Below are 15,647 nucleotides of genomic sequence, written 5' to 3'. Positions count from 1 at the left end.
ACCCCACACATGAATGGTCTCAGGATGCTTTACTGTTGGCATGACACAGGACTGATGGTAGCGCTCACCTTTTCTTCTCCGGACAAGCTTTTTTCCAGATGCCCCAAACAATCGGAAAGAGGCTTCATCGGAGAATATGACTTTGCCCCAGTCCTCAGCAGTCCATTCACCATACTTTCTGCAGAAGATCAATCTGTCCCTGATGTTTTTTTTCTTGGAGAGAAGTGGCTTCTTTGCTGCCCTTCTTGACACCAGGCCATCTTCCAAAAGTCTTCGCCTCACTGTGCGTGCAGATGCGCTCACACCTGCCTGCTGCCATTTCTGAGCAAGCTCTGCACTGGTGGCACTCCGATCCCGCAGCTGAATCCTCTTTAGGAGACGATCCTGGCGCTTGCTGGACTTTCTTGGACGCCCTGAAGCCTTCTTAACAAGAATTGAACCTCTTTCCTTGAAGTTCTTGATGAGCCTATAAATTGTTGATTGAGGTGCAATCTTAGTAGCCACAATATCCTTGCCTGTGAAGCCATTTTTATGCAACGCAATGATGGCTGCACGCGTTTCTTTGCAGGTCACCATGGTTAACAATGGAAGAACAATGATTTCAAGCATCACCCTCCTTTTAACATGTCAAGTCTGCCATTTTAACCCAATCAGCCTGACATAATGATCTCCAGCCCTGTGCTCGTCAACATTCTCACCTGAGTTAACAAGACGATTACTGAAATGATCTCAGCAGGTCCTTTAATGACAGCAATGAAATGCAGTGGAAAGTTTTTTTTGGGATTAAGTTAATTTTCATGGCAAAGAAGGACTATGCAATCCATCTGATCACTCTTCATAACATTCTGGAGTATATGCAAATTGCTATTATAAAAACTTAAGCAGCAACTTTTCCAATTTCCAATATTTATGTAATTCTCAAAACTTTTGGCCACGACTGTACTATGAAATATGTGGTGCAAAGTTAGACGAAGTGTCTAAGGATGCACCAAATCTATTATTAGCATGTGCCAATTTTGGTAAATTTTGTGCATTTTTAGCGTGTATATACTGTCTAAACCCAATTAGTAAACCTGCTCAATGTGTTTTTCAAGTATCTTTTAAGCCACAGAGGGACTTTTTTCCTTTGCATATATAGACTACTACAGAAATTAATTTCAATTTTGTGACACTGGATTAAATACTACTGTTCATCTCAAGACTGGTAAGCTACTTTGTGGGCATCAGAAGTTACATGCTATGACTTGTGTTGTATCGTTTCTGAAGTTGGCAAGTTAAATACATTGAAAAATACAAGGTAATACTGCAGAAATGTTATTTATTTTTAAGAAAACATGTCCAAGATGGTAATGACATGTAACTTGACTTATCCAAGAGATTTTTTGATGGTGGGGTTGTACTTAGTTTTGTCCAAGATCCAGTTAAGAAAGTATTGGGTGGAGGTATAAACCCCTGGGCTTCGTGCCTGCGCACAGCCTGATCCCCAGCTGGTTATTCCTACCACTGAAAAGATATTAGTCATAGGTTCCTTGCACATTAGTGGTCCTCCACTATCACCCTATAGAGCAGAAGAGAAAATATATCAATACAAATACTGTACTTTGTTTTAGTTTTTTTAACCTATGAATACGTTCCATCACATTGTGATTACCTGGCAACTGTCAATGCCTCCTTGTTCATAGCCTGCACATAGGTTGTAGATACGCACTTCACCGTTATACCATGTAGTGCTATTGCAGCGTTTGGCAGGAATCATCTGTACGCGAGCTTCTTGAAGAGTATCTGATGGTTCCATAGCTGCAAAAGGAACAGTATTAGTTATGGGACATTGACTATATTACTACAGGGAATTTTATAACTTCCAGATGTAGAAGAGAAAGTTATTTTGGGTGAATTATCACACAGAGGTGGCTTATAAAGTATAGCAATGAGATGACTTCTACTTAAAGGGGTTGTCTCACTTCAGAAAATAGCATTTATTATGTACAGAAAGTTAATAGAAGCCACTTACTAATGTATTTTGACTGTCCATATTGATTCCTTTGCTGGCTGGATTCATTTTTCCATCACATTATACACTGCTCGATTCCATGGTTACAACTACCCTGCAATCCATCAGTGGTGGTCGTGCTTGCACACTATAGTGCTGGCCTTTCTATTGGCCGGAACCGTGGGAGCTTACCTAGGCTGGTGCTTTTTCTTATAGTGTGCAAGCACAATCACCCTGATGGATTGCAGGGTGGTCGTAACCATGAAAATGAGCAGTGTATAATGTGATGGAAAAATAAATGCAGCCAACAAAGGAGACAATATGGACAATAACAATACATTAGTAAGTGCCTTGTATTAACTTCCTCTACATAATAAATGTCTCAACTGCAAGTTTATGTCATCACTACAAAATGACTCCATACTGTGCTTTGCGGAGGTAAATACTCCAGTGTTCGTCCCCTGTTGCTCATTTTAAAGGCAGGTCTGGGCCTGTGGCAAACAGTTCTTGTCTCATACCTAATACTATAAGGCCTCATGCACACGACCGTTGTGTGCACCCGTGGCCGTTGTGCCGTTTTCCGTTTTTTTTCGCGGACCCATTGACTTTCAATGGGTCCGTGGAAAAATCGGAAAATGCACCGTTTTGCAGCCGCATCCGTGATCCGTGTTTCCTGGCCGTGAAAAAAATATGACCTGTCCTATTTTTTTCACGGCCAACGGTTCACGGACCCATTCAAGTCAATGGGTCCGTGAAAGAACACGGATGCACACAAGATTGACATCCGTGTCCGTGATCCGTGGCCGCAGGTTAGTTTTTATACAGACGGATCCGAAGATCCGTCTGCATAAAAGCTTTTTCAAAGCTGAGTTTTCACTTCGTGAAAACTCAGAACCGACAGTATATTCTAACACAGAGGCGTTCCCATGGTGATGGGGACGCTTCAGGTTAGAATATACTAACAGAACTGTGTACATGACTGCCCCCTGCTGCCTGGAAGGTGCTGCCAGGCAGCAGTGGGCAGCCCCCCCCCTGTAGTTAACACATTGGTGGCCAGTGTGGCCGGCCCCCCCCCCCTCCCTCCCCTGTAGTTAACTCATTGGTGGCCAGTGCGGCCGCCCCCCCCCCTCCCCTGTAGTTAACTCATTGGTGGCCAGTGGGCCCCCCCTCCCCTGTAGTTAACTCATTGGTGGCCAGTGGGCCCCCCCCTCCCCTGTAGTTAACTCATTGGTGGCCAGTGCGGCCGGCCCCCCTCCCTCCCCTGTAGTTAACTCGTTGGTGGCCAGTGGGCCTTCTCCCCTCCCTCCCCCTCCTAATTAAAATCTCCCCCCTATCATTGGTGGCAGCGGAGTGTACCGATCGGAGTCCCAGTTTAATCGCTGGGGCTCCGATCGGTAACCATGGCAACCAGGACGCTACTGTAGTCCCGGTTGCCATGGTTACTTAGCAATTTGTAGAACCATTATACTTACCTGGTCTGCGTCCGGTCGGGAGCTCCTCCTACTGGTAAGTGACAGGTCCGGCCGGGAGCTCCTCCTACTGATAAGTGACATGACCTGTCACTTACCAGTAGGAGGAGCTCCCGGCCGGACCTGTCACTTACCAGTGGCCCACTGGCCACCAACGAGTTAACTACAGGGGAGGGAGGGGGGGGGCCCACTGGCCACCAACGAGTTAACTACAGGGGAGGGAGGGGGGCCGGCCGCACTGGCCACCAATGAGTTAACTACAGGGGAGGGGGGGCCCACTGGCCACCAATGAGTTAACTACAGGGGAGGGGGGGGGGGCGGCCGCACTGGCCACCAATGAGTTAACTACAGGGGAGGGAGGGGGGGGGGGCGGCCACACTGGCCACCAATGTGTTAACTACAGGGGGGGGGCTGCCCCCTGCTGCCTGGCAGCACCTTCCAGGCAGCAGGGGGCAGTCATGTACACAGTTCTGTTAGTATATTCTAACCTGATGCGTCCCCATCACCATGGGAACGCCTCTGTGTTAGAATATACTGTCGGATTTGAGTTTCACGATGTAACTCAAATCCGACTGTATATTCTAACATAGAGGCGTTCCCATGGTGATGGGGACGCTTCAAGTTAAAATATACCATCGGATTGGAGAAAACTCCGATCCGATGGTATATTACCTTCTGACTTCATTGAAAGTCAATGGGGGACGGATCTATTTGAAATTGCACCATATTGTGTCAACGTCAAACGGATCCGTCCCCATTGACTTGCATTGTAATTCAGGACGGATCCGTTTGGCTCCGCACGGCCAGGCGGACACCAAAACGACTTTTTTTTCAAAACGGTCACGGATCACGGAAAAACGGAACCCCGTTTTGCGGACCGCAAAAAAATACGGTCGTGTGCATGAGGCCTAAAATATAGAAACAATGACCCCTTAACAGGGTTGTCTCACCTCGTACATTGGGGACGTATCGCTAGGATATGCCCCCATTGTCTGATAGGTGCAGGACCTGTACCTATCTTTAGAATGGAGCCTGCAAAGTGAAGAAGGGCACACCACACATTCAGGGCTGCCCTCTATTCATTCCTATAGGGCTGACGAAAATAGCTGAGTGCTGGCTTGGCTATTTCCGTCAGCCCCATAGAAGTGAATGGAGCGGTGACCGCTCTTGTCTGGTGCTCTCCCCATTCTTTTCAATGGGACTGTGCGCTCAGCTATTTTCGGTGCTCCCATAGGAATGAATGGAGGGAGGCCGGAAATGTGTAATGCACCCTCCTTCACTATGCGGCCTCCATTCTAAAGATAGGTGAGGGTCCTAGAGGTGGGACCTGCACCTATCAGACATTGGGGGCATATCCTAGTGATATGTCCTCAATGTCTGAGGTGAGACAAACCCTTTAAATAAATACTTCCTCAGTAGCAGTAAATGGAATAAAATAACAAAGTCATATCACTTTTCTCCCCTGCTGCTTCCAGTGCTGTGTTCTTGCCTTCATGTCACCTTCCTGGCTGCAGCGGTGATGTCCTGTACACACCGCAGCTATATCTACGGAGCTGTATGATCTTGTTTTTAATGTTTATATATTTTTGTATTTATTATGGGGAAATGGGGGATGATTTGAATTTTTATATATTTTTACATTTTGTTTTATTTTTTCTTTACTGTTTTTACACATATTTTAAGTCCCCATATGGGGACTTTAATAAGCAATTTTTAGATCACTTGTCCCTTAGACTGCAATGAATTACCATTGCAGCTTATAGGTGTTGCGCTATGTTCCTATGGAGCCCTCTCACCTGCAGGCCTCCATAGGTACTACAAGTGTAGTAGCCTCGGATCCTTCAGAGGCTACTACAAGGAACAAATGGCTCCCCCGATCGTGGATTTATGACAGATGTCGGGAAGGGGTTAACAACATTTTGCGTTACATCTGGTGTCAAATTTTGGTGCAAGATAATACAGTCAAGAGTTGATATAGAACTAGAGAAAAGTGTCCATCCTTGCACTACATTTACTATCCAGCCAGAGCCCCTGTGATAATTCTGGTGCAGGTCTAGACAGCCTGTGTAAGGTTACACCATCTATAGGATTACTAAATCTGCCCCAGGCCTCAACAATAAGTTGATGACATGGTTTCCTGCAGCAAGTGTTCAATTCCCTGCTACCACAAGGAGATATGATGCCTTGCATGGTCTTGCTGCCCATGAAATGCATGGAGGTGCAGGGTTCTCAGGAGAAAAAGACAATCTTGGTAGCCCCTCTCTGCTCTGACTAATAGGCGAGGGTACCCTATCAACGTATAAATGGAGGTCGGGATAAATAGTACAATTAGAATATAGCATAGTATTGTATCAGAAGTACCGCTTTCTTCCAGGGTGCCCCAGCCAGCAATGTGGCAATCAGTCATGAGTGAAAGATCTGCAGTTTTCTGAGGAAGGCACGCGGGCTGAATGTATTTACTGTAAGAGATTGGCCGATCCATAGCCACCAGGGCGATGTCATTGACTTCTGTGTCGGGGTTATAATTCTCATGTTCTATCTTTTTGGATATGCCCCGAAACTGCGTTCCTGGGGCGAGAACTGACAGTTTATGGAGTCCAAACACCAATCTCCAGGAGTAGACATAGCTGAAACAACAGAAGTGATGACATTAGAGGATATAAGCAACTAGATATTATATATGACCTAAATCAGCCCTCTTTTTGAGAAAAGTAGACTAAATGGTTCTTATTGCTGTTATTGTTCACTACAATCTGCATTTCTTAGAAAGGACTTATTATAAATCATCGTAAAACTACTTCTATTGTAATGAAATGTGATAAATAATCCTCAGTGCACTATTTAGTACTGTACTTTCATTTACACACAATTGTAATTTCTTAATCCAGTATATAGAACGGCTCGGCAAAGTGAACCATGGGCTTAAAAGACTAGAATTTCCATCAGAACATGCACTGACACTCAGATCCAGCAGACGAGTTTCTTCCGTGACCTAGTTATTCATCTGCCGGCTTCTGTCAGCTCTACTCCTGCCTTTGATACCATTTGACTCTTTCTTACTGTACGGTCTCCACTGGGATTTGAGAGAAATTCTGTCTTGTTAGTTCGTTTCATCAACCAATGAACCTGTGTTTTCTGCATTTACAGATGTCACGCTGTGAGCCAGAAGCTGCTGAGAGCAGATTCCCAGAAGGACAGTTGTGATGTATCATGGTTTGTGCTCAATTGTATTTGCTGCACTACAATGATGCACAAATTATCTCCATCGGTAAATGATACTGTAGCAAGCAATACCGCGCTGACTTCTGAATTAGACAGTGTTACATTAGGTCAGCTGTTACAGTTCTAATCCCCATGAACAAAAACCTACTGACATTTTGTTGCATTTTTGATTTTTTTTTCTTTTCTTGTCTTAAAGGAGTTGTCCAGGATATTGCAAGTGAAGACCTATCCTCAATATAGGCTATTAATGTCTGGTCCGACACCCTACACCCTAACAATCAGCTGTTCTACAGTAAACATAGAAACATAGAATGTGTCGGCAGATAAGAACCATTTGGCCCATCTAGTCTGCCCAATATACTGAATACTATGAATAGCCCCTGGCCCTATCTTATATGAAGGATGGCCTTATGCCTATCCCATGCATGCTTAAACTCCTTCACTGTATTTGCAGCTACCACTTCTGCAGGAAGGCTATTCCATGCATCCACTACTCTCTCAGTAAAGTAATACTTCCTGATATTCCTTTAAACCTTTGCCCCTCTAATTTAAAACTATGTCCTCTTGTAGCAGTTTTTCTTCTTTTAAATATTCTCTTCTCTTTTACCTTGTTGATTCCCTAAAGTTTCTATCATATCCCCTCTGTCTCGTCTGTTAAGGTCCTTTAATCTTTCCTGGTAAGTTTTATCCTGCAATCCATGTACCAGTTTAGTAGCTCTTCTCTGAACTCTCTCCAAAGTATCAATATCCTTCTGGCGATATGGTCTCCAATACTGTGCACAATACTCCAAATGAGGTCTCACTAGTGCTCTGTAGAGCGGCATGAGCACCTCCCTCTTTCTACTGGTAATTCCTCTCCCTATACACCCAAGCATTCTGCTAGTATTTCCTGCTGCTCTAGGACATTGTCTGCCTACCTTTTAGTCTTCTGAAATAATGACCCCTAAATCCCTTTCCTCAGATACTGAGGTTAGGACTGTATCACTGATTTTATATTCTGCTCTTGGGTTTTTACGCCCCAGGTGCATTATCTTGCACTTATCAACATTAAATTTTAGTTGCCAGATTTTTGACCATTCCTCTAGTTTTCCTAAATACTTTTCCATTTGGTGTATCCCTCCAGGAACATCAACCCTATTACAAATCTTTGTGTCATCAGCAAAAAGACACACCTTACCATCGAGGCCTTCTGCAATTTCGCTGATAAAGATATTAAACAATATGGGTCCCAGAACAGATCCCTGAGGTACCCCACTGGTAACAAGACCTTGGTCTGAATATACTCCATTGACTACAACCCTCTGTTGCCTGTCCCTCAGCCACTGCCTAATCCATTCAACAATATGGGAGTCCAAGCACAAAGACTGCAATTTATTGATAAGCCTTCTATGTGGGACAGTATCAAAAGCCTTACTAAAGTCTAGATAAGCGATGTCTACTGCACCTCCTACATCTATTATTTTAGTCACCCAATCAAAAAAATCAATAAGATTAGTTTGACATGATCTCCCTGAAGTAAACCCATGCTGTTTTTCATCTTTCAATCCATGGGATTTTAGATGTTCCACAATCCTCTCTTTAAGTATGGTTTCCATTAATTTCCCCACTATTGATGTCAGGCTTACTGGCCTATAGTTGCCCGATTCCTCCCTACTACCTTTCTTGTGAATGGGCACAACATTTGCTAATTTCCAATCTTCTGGGACGACTCCTGTTACCAGTAATTGGTTAAATAAATCTGTTAATGGTTTTACTAGTTCACCGCTAAGCTCTTTTAATAGCTTTGGGTGTATCCCATCAGGCCCCTGTGACTTATTTGTATTAATTTTAGACATCTGACTTAGAACCTCTTCCTCTGTAAAGACACATGCATCAAAAGATTCATTAGTCTTCTTTCCTAACTGAGGTCCTTTTCCTTTATTTTCCTTTGTAAAAACTAAACAGAAGTATTCATTGAGGCAGTCAGCTAGTTCTTTATCTTCTTCCATATACCTTCTTCCAGTACCTCTACTACCAGAAGTCAGCACTGGAACTACACAACTCCATCAACTGTGTCAGGTCAGAGTTGGTTACTGCAGTGAAATGAATGGGAGTAGCACTGCGGTAACCAGCTCTGTCCACTACGTGATGGACTTCCAACTTCCGGCGCTGGAGCTACCCTGAAACAGTTGATCCAAGGGGGTGCGGGGTGTTGATCAGACATTGATGGCCTCTCCTGAGGATAGGCCATCACTTATGAAGTCCTGGACAACCCCTTTAATTATTATCATATACAATCAAGGACTTTACTAAATTGTTTTGGACTTTTTAGTTATTTGTTACAATGAGGAGGAGTTTGATGGACAAATTAATACAAATCCATATTATATGGACATTGAGACTTATTTAGCAAACTAAGAAAAAAATGGCCTTGTTGCCCATAGAAACCAATCAAATCCTAGCTTTCGTTGTTTAAACTGCTCGGAAAAAATGAAAGCTGCGCTGTGATTGGGCCATTCACCTAACATGTTTCCCAAATTAAAATGAAGTAACTACAACAGAAGACTGTTAGTGTCTGAGTTGCAGTCACTTTAAATGCAAAAAATGCAAAAGAACGAGCTGTACTAACATCTTCAGGAGCTTTTCAACATGAATACTTTTTATTGTGTATTTGGGAAGACTACAGTACTTCAGGATCAGAAAAAAGGGCAGACAAGTATGGTGCTTGCTTAGAAGGGAGACAATGTCTGTGGGGACACACAAGGTTAATTTTTAACTCTAATTAATCAGTGACTGGCATTCAGTGTCTGACTGACTGAAGTCCCTTGGGCCCACCAGAGGAAATGGGCCCACCCTTTCAGCATACAGGACCTTAAGGGTACTGTTTTTTTAGGTGTCCATTATTTTCAGAACTTGGGCCCACCGGAGAATCCTCTGGTACTCTGGTGGACCAGTCCAGCCCTGCTTGTATTTGTAACTGGGTCACTGATGGATTGCAGGGTGGTTGTAACCATGGAAACGAGCAGTGTATAATGTGATGGAAAAATGAATCCAGTCAGCAAAGGAGGAAATATGGACAATCACAATACATTAGTAAGTGCCTTGTATTAACTTTCTCTACATGATAAATCCAGCTTACTGAAGTGAGACAACCCCTTTAAGACCACGTTCTCTTGATCATGGGGGTCCCAGCAGTCAGACCCCCACCAATCAGACGCTTATCACCTGTCGTGTCATAGCTGTTTCACCTTTTCACATTCCCTATCCTTAAAGGTTTTCTTTGTGCGTAAAAAAATAAAAAATTAAATAAAAATTTAAAATCTGGCCCAAAGTATGTGTCAAACTAAAATAGAAATACTCTGAAATGTTGGAGCCCCCACTGATCCCCCTTCTTGACTAAGTGGCAGGTTGAGCATATGCCCTGCTTCTCCATCCATTCTCTATGGGGTCGCCGGAGATGGCGGAGTACAGCGCTGGCTAATTCCAGTGGTCCCAAAGAGAATGAATGGAGCAGTGATGCCTGTAAATACGGAATATCATCACTACCGCCATGTAAATCATACATGTCAATACTGGAGAATATGATGCACTGTGCAGAATTTTTCGGGCATAAGTCTAACCCCCTTTGCAGGTCATAACCTTTAACAAAGCCCAAGCAAAGGTGCTAGGCTAGAGGAGCAACATAAGCAAAGGGCACAAACGAAGGGTCATACCTGAAGCAGAGGCATTAGGGTTACCCGAGGCAGGGTAATAGTGGGGATCCTGGAGCAGGGGTAACTGGAGAAGAGGCAATATTAGTGGTGCATTTAGAGTGGGGGCATCTGAAGCTGGGGCACTAATGGGGGTGCACCTAAAGTAGAGGCATTAGGGTCACCTGAGGCAGGGTAATAGTGGTGATCCTGGAGCAGAGGTATTAGGGGGGGGGGGGGCAACTGGAAAAGATGCAATAATAGTGGTGCATTTAGAGTGGGGGCATCTGGAGCTGGGGCATTTATGGGGTGCACCTAAAGTAGAGGCATTAGGGTCACCTGAGGCAGGGTAATAGTGGGGATCCTGGAGCAGCTGCAGGGGTATTAGGGGGGCAACTGGAGATGATTCAATATTGGAGTGCTTTAAGAGTGGGGGCATTGGGGGGCACCTGGAGCTGGGGCACTAATGGGGGTGCACCTAAAGCAGAGGTATTGGGGAGGGGACGTAGGGCAGAGTCCTCCCAATGCTTCTCTGAACTCTGCAGAAAGCAGCAAACATACACAGATCTGAGTCTACTATAAACAAATCCCTTATTTCCCCCTTACAGTCTCCTACAGCTCACTACTGTCACACACCTGAAAAATCAGCCCAGCACCGCAGAGGAGTCCTTCTCTCCAGCAGCCACAGTTTTCTGACAGCAGGGAGGGCAGGAGGAGGCAGACACCTTCTCTCCTCCTTCACAGCCAGCAGCTTCAGAAGTCTAGAAGATACAGCGGGGCCTCCTGTACAATGTACACCAGTAGGAGGCTGCATCACTGTGCGATACTGCCACCTAGTGGTTACAATAATTATCTCGCCTTAGAAAGGAGAAACAATTACTCCTCCATCTAATCTGGGGCGCAGGAGACTGGGAGCCCACCAAGAAATCCCCCGCCTCTCCGGTGGGCAATTCCGAGCCTGCCTAAGACTCTGTACATATTGGCATCATAGGTTAAGTTTTTATAAGATGCATGATAGATCCATTATGATACTTTTTGTAATAATACAGTCATATCTCATCGTTATAGCACGCTACTCTATTCTGTCCATCATACATCAACAGAAATCCTCATGCCGATCTACCACATTGCAAACTGCAGATCTGCAGCAGAAATCTCCACCATTTCTGCCATGGAAAATGCACATCGATTTATATTCCATTCTATGAACACAACCTAAGTGGTGACTTTAATTTTAAACGGATTTTCCTACCATAATGTTTTAAGATAGAAATAAAGAATTGATCAGTGAAGATCTGATCACTCAGACACAATCAATGCAGAGAGGAGGATCATTACAGTCCTGCTTAATTGGAAATGGAATAGGCTGTTGCCCTTATTAAAATAAAAAGGGGCTTATGGAAAGTGCTGTAAGAAAACACTGGATAATCTCCATAACTTCCATTCACTTCAATGGAGAGGCTTCGGACAGTCTGCCCTACGCTATCATACAGAGCTTAAACCAGCATGTTGGTGTGAGTGGTGGGGTTCTTAGTGACTCAGCCCCCATTAATCAGGTATTTATGACAAATCAGAGAAAAAACTTCGGGCCAAAATTATCATTAAGATTGGACAGTGTCAGACTATGAAGAGTCGTCCCCCCCCCAAAACTGGTAACCCTCATTTGTAGCCTAGGCTATTTACAGTAAGGCCTCATTCACACATCAGTGTTTTGGTCTGTGATTTCCATCAGTGATTGTGATTGACAGTGATTGAGCCAAAACCAGGTGCAGCTCTAAACACAGAACAGGAGCAGATCTTTCCCTTATACCTTATGTCTGTGGAGGCTCCAGTCCTGGTTTTGGCTCACAATCACTGTTGGGAATCACTGACCAAAACACTGACAGTGAATGAGGCTCTAATTCTATAAAAATGGTATCCAGATATAAGCCTGCCACACGCATTCCAGCAGGACACACTTTTGACATACATTTGCAGAGAGCCTTTGGTGCTGTACATTATTCTGTACATCTGGTATAGTTATTTTTTGTATGCAGCTTTATATGTCTGATATACCGTAAGGTTTCAAGATCATATAGCGGAGGAGAATAACCGTACAAGACTCTGTGTGCCGCCGAGCAGACTCCAGGGTGCGGGCATGAGACCTATACCGATCTTCAGCATAAAAATCTAGGCATACTCCGAGAGCTTTCTGATTGCATACTCTACTAACACAGAGCGCAAAGTCATTTCTTACTCATCTTGATCCTTGAAGCAGTGGGCGGCTGTCAGAATCCACTGGGTGTTGAAGAGAGAGCCTCCGCACAGGTGTATAAAAGTCTCTTCATCGATGGGCTGCTGGATGCTGACTAACCACGGCCAGGACCCAGGTAGGGCGTCTTTCCCTCCAACAATGCGCGAGCCTAGGTCAGAGCTTGCCAGAGGACGATTTCCACATGCTAGAGGGGAAGAGAATGTTTGACTACACTTTAGCTATAATATTACATCAATAAAGCTGACTTTTATGACTGGAGAGTGGAGGCCATTGGTTTAGAACAATAGCCAGGATTTTCTAAACAGGCCTAAAATAACAGCAATAGGTGTGCCAGAAGGGCGCTTCACATGGAGTAGAGTTTGTTGCAGAAATTTCTGCAACTGAAAATGAGTTCCTTTCATCTGAATGGGGTCTGCAGAAACCCATCCATTCATTTCTGCCAAAACAACCTCATTCACATGAATGGAACTGATTTTAGGTTGTAGAAATTTTGGGAGCAAAAGAAAGGAGGAGGAGGGAAAGTCTAAGAAATGTCTTATGAAGAGCCTACATGGTTTTACAGTTGTGTCTGTTCATTATCAAGCAGTGTACAGTCTTGAATTTCTACTTAATTCCTTTTAAAATGACTCGAATTTTAGAAAGCCTCAGATTTTATAGAGGAAGGCCCCAGTTCATAGGAGATTGGTCTGGGTACCTGGGCAGCATAAGTAATGGTACATCAAAATCATGATGATCTCACTTGTAATTTTCTTCTAATTTTAGTTATTTATGTGCATACTTACTTCCAGGGTAAGGAAAGCCAGTGGCACAATCCATAAAGTGCCACAGTAGGATGGTGGTGACCTGTAGGAACACCTGGAGCTTCATTGCCACTTTGTGTCTTTCCGCATGGTAAGGAAGAAAATGGCTGTAACTAGGAGTTAGTCTAGAATGATGGAGGTGGTAGTACTGTGACATCACAATGAAGTGTATAGTGTCATGATGACGGAAGGAAGGCCCCTGGAGAGGTGTATGGCCCAGTGCAGACAAGTGCTGTGATGTAAACTTACATGAACTATCTCTCACTATAGGGTTAAGTCTTCTTCCCATAGATCCAAAAGGAAAAGAAGTTGGCTGAGATGACAGGGGAATGCTGTGCTCATGTCACTAACCATTACTTCATCTTTACAGCTATGTTCCACCAGTCGGCAGATGACTTTACTCTTGGTTATTTAATCTGCTTCCCTCCCCTGACTACGACCTAAGGATGAATATATTTTCTCATGGCTGGAGAGGATGCCTTTTACGAAGGTTGATACTGGGTGTCACAAATTCAGTCTTACTACCAGATCATTTCAGTACATTTTAGATTCTGCCAATCATAAGAGAAAGGATTTAGGTATGGTGCATGAAAAGAAAAAGATTGAGGGTAACTTTACTTTTCACAGATCAGAAATCAATGGGCATTACTTCTGAAAACTACAGCAGGTTATAGGGATGGCGCCCAAACCAACCAAAAAGATGGCAGCCATCATCTTTCAGGTGCAGATTATAAAATAAAAGGAGAGATCTGATTGGTTGCTATGGCCTACACGTTCACTATTTTGTTGCTATGGATTTTAATTCAGGGGGAAAAAGTTAAGTTAAAAGAGACATTGGGATCCATGTATCAAAACTGTCTAACGGGACCACAGACCTTGTTCTACATAGCAACCTGGAAAAATAGCCCTAGAAAAATAAATGCTGCACATTTTTTGTTTGCTATGAACAACCAGACAAGTGAATGGGAGCAGCGCTGCAGTAACCAGGCACAGCTGCTATGCAGGGTATGGACCTGTGAGGTTCTGGGGCCAAAACTGCGGATCAGCAAGGGTTCTGGGAGTTGGACCCCACTAATCTGACTTATCCTAAACATAGGTCATCAATAAGGTAGTCCTGATCTGGACTGTGGATTGATTCTGGATTTTTTTTTTTTATCATTTCTATGACTAAAGTTAACTCATGACTGAAGGTTGTTACTCCTACATATAAGACAAGGTCTGAAATACGGCATTGCTCCACCAGTGCAGTTCTGGACTAAGACACAAGATGTAGAGGTGATCAGTGTGCCCACACTGAGTATACATGCATACAGTACTTACTGCCAGGGTAAGGGAAGCCAGTGGCACAGTCCAAACAATGCCACATTAGGATGCTGGTGACCTGTAGGAACACCTGGAGCTTCATTGCCATGGTGTGTCTTTCCGCATGGTAAGGAGGAAAATGGCTGTAACTAGGAGTCAGTCTAGAATGATGGAGGTGGTAGTATTGTGACATCACAATGAACGGTGTTGCATCTTCTGTTTTATAATGTCACTAGCAGAACAACCCCGCTTCGCACGAGTATATTTCATCTATTTCATTTAATGTTTCTGTGTGTTGTTAAAAGATATTGACAGTATCCCCCATAACAGTGACCTAAACAGCACCCCGCCCCCTTAACAGTAAACTCCACAGCCCCTCACCCCTTAACACTGACCACCCCACAGTGCCCAGCCTTCTTAAAATGGGACCTCCACAGCAGCCCATCCCCTTAACTTTGACATTCACAGCAGCCTGCCCCTTTAACAGTGAGTTTCACAGCACCCCACTCCCTTGACATTGACCTCCTCAGGGGCCCGCCCCCTTAACAATGACCTATACAGCACCCCGCCCCTTAACACTGACCTCCATAGGGGACTGTCCTCTTATCTGTGACCTCCACTGTTCCCTGCCCCCTTAACAGAGACCTCCACAGCACCTGTCGCTTTAACAGTGACTGTCACAGTACCCCATTCCCTTAACAGTGACCTCACAGTACCCTGCTGCCTTAACAGTGACCTCCACAGAAGCTGCCCCTTTAATAGTGGCCCCTGTCCCCTTTACTGTGACCTCCACATTGCCCGCCCCTTTAACAGTAACATCCACAGTGAACGCCCCTTTAACAGTGACCTCTACCATGCCCGCCCCTTTAACAGTGACTTCCACAGCAGCTGCCCCATTAACAGTGACCTCCACAGCAGCTGCTCCTTTAATAGTGTCCCCTG

General features: G+C 44.3%; 1 protein-coding gene across 1 annotated transcript in view; it reads right to left on the bottom strand.

Annotated features, from left to right (window-relative positions):
* Nucleotides 1-1,366: 1,366 nt before the first annotated feature.
* The window catches only part of LOC120986112 (acrosin-like), a 38,064-nt gene continuing 23,783 nt past the window's right edge, over nucleotides 1,367-15,647 (bottom strand). Inside the window, exons 2-5 of the mRNA XM_040414466.1 lie at nucleotides 12,586-12,787; nucleotides 5,821-6,086; nucleotides 1,652-1,797; nucleotides 1,367-1,558 (exon numbers count right to left, since the gene is read on the bottom strand). Coding sequence (XP_040270400.1) covers nucleotides 1,367-1,558; nucleotides 1,652-1,797; nucleotides 5,821-6,086; nucleotides 12,586-12,787 — 806 coding nt within the window. The remainder of the gene's footprint in view (nucleotides 1,559-1,651; nucleotides 1,798-5,820; nucleotides 6,087-12,585; nucleotides 12,788-15,647) is intronic.

This window comes from Bufo bufo, chromosome 1, assembly GCF_905171765.1.
Source record: "Bufo bufo chromosome 1, aBufBuf1.1, whole genome shotgun sequence".
Taxonomy (NCBI): domain Eukaryota; kingdom Metazoa; phylum Chordata; class Amphibia; order Anura; family Bufonidae; genus Bufo; species Bufo bufo.
Note: the sequence above shows the minus strand (reverse complement) of the source record. Positions and strands in the feature narration are given on the sequence as shown.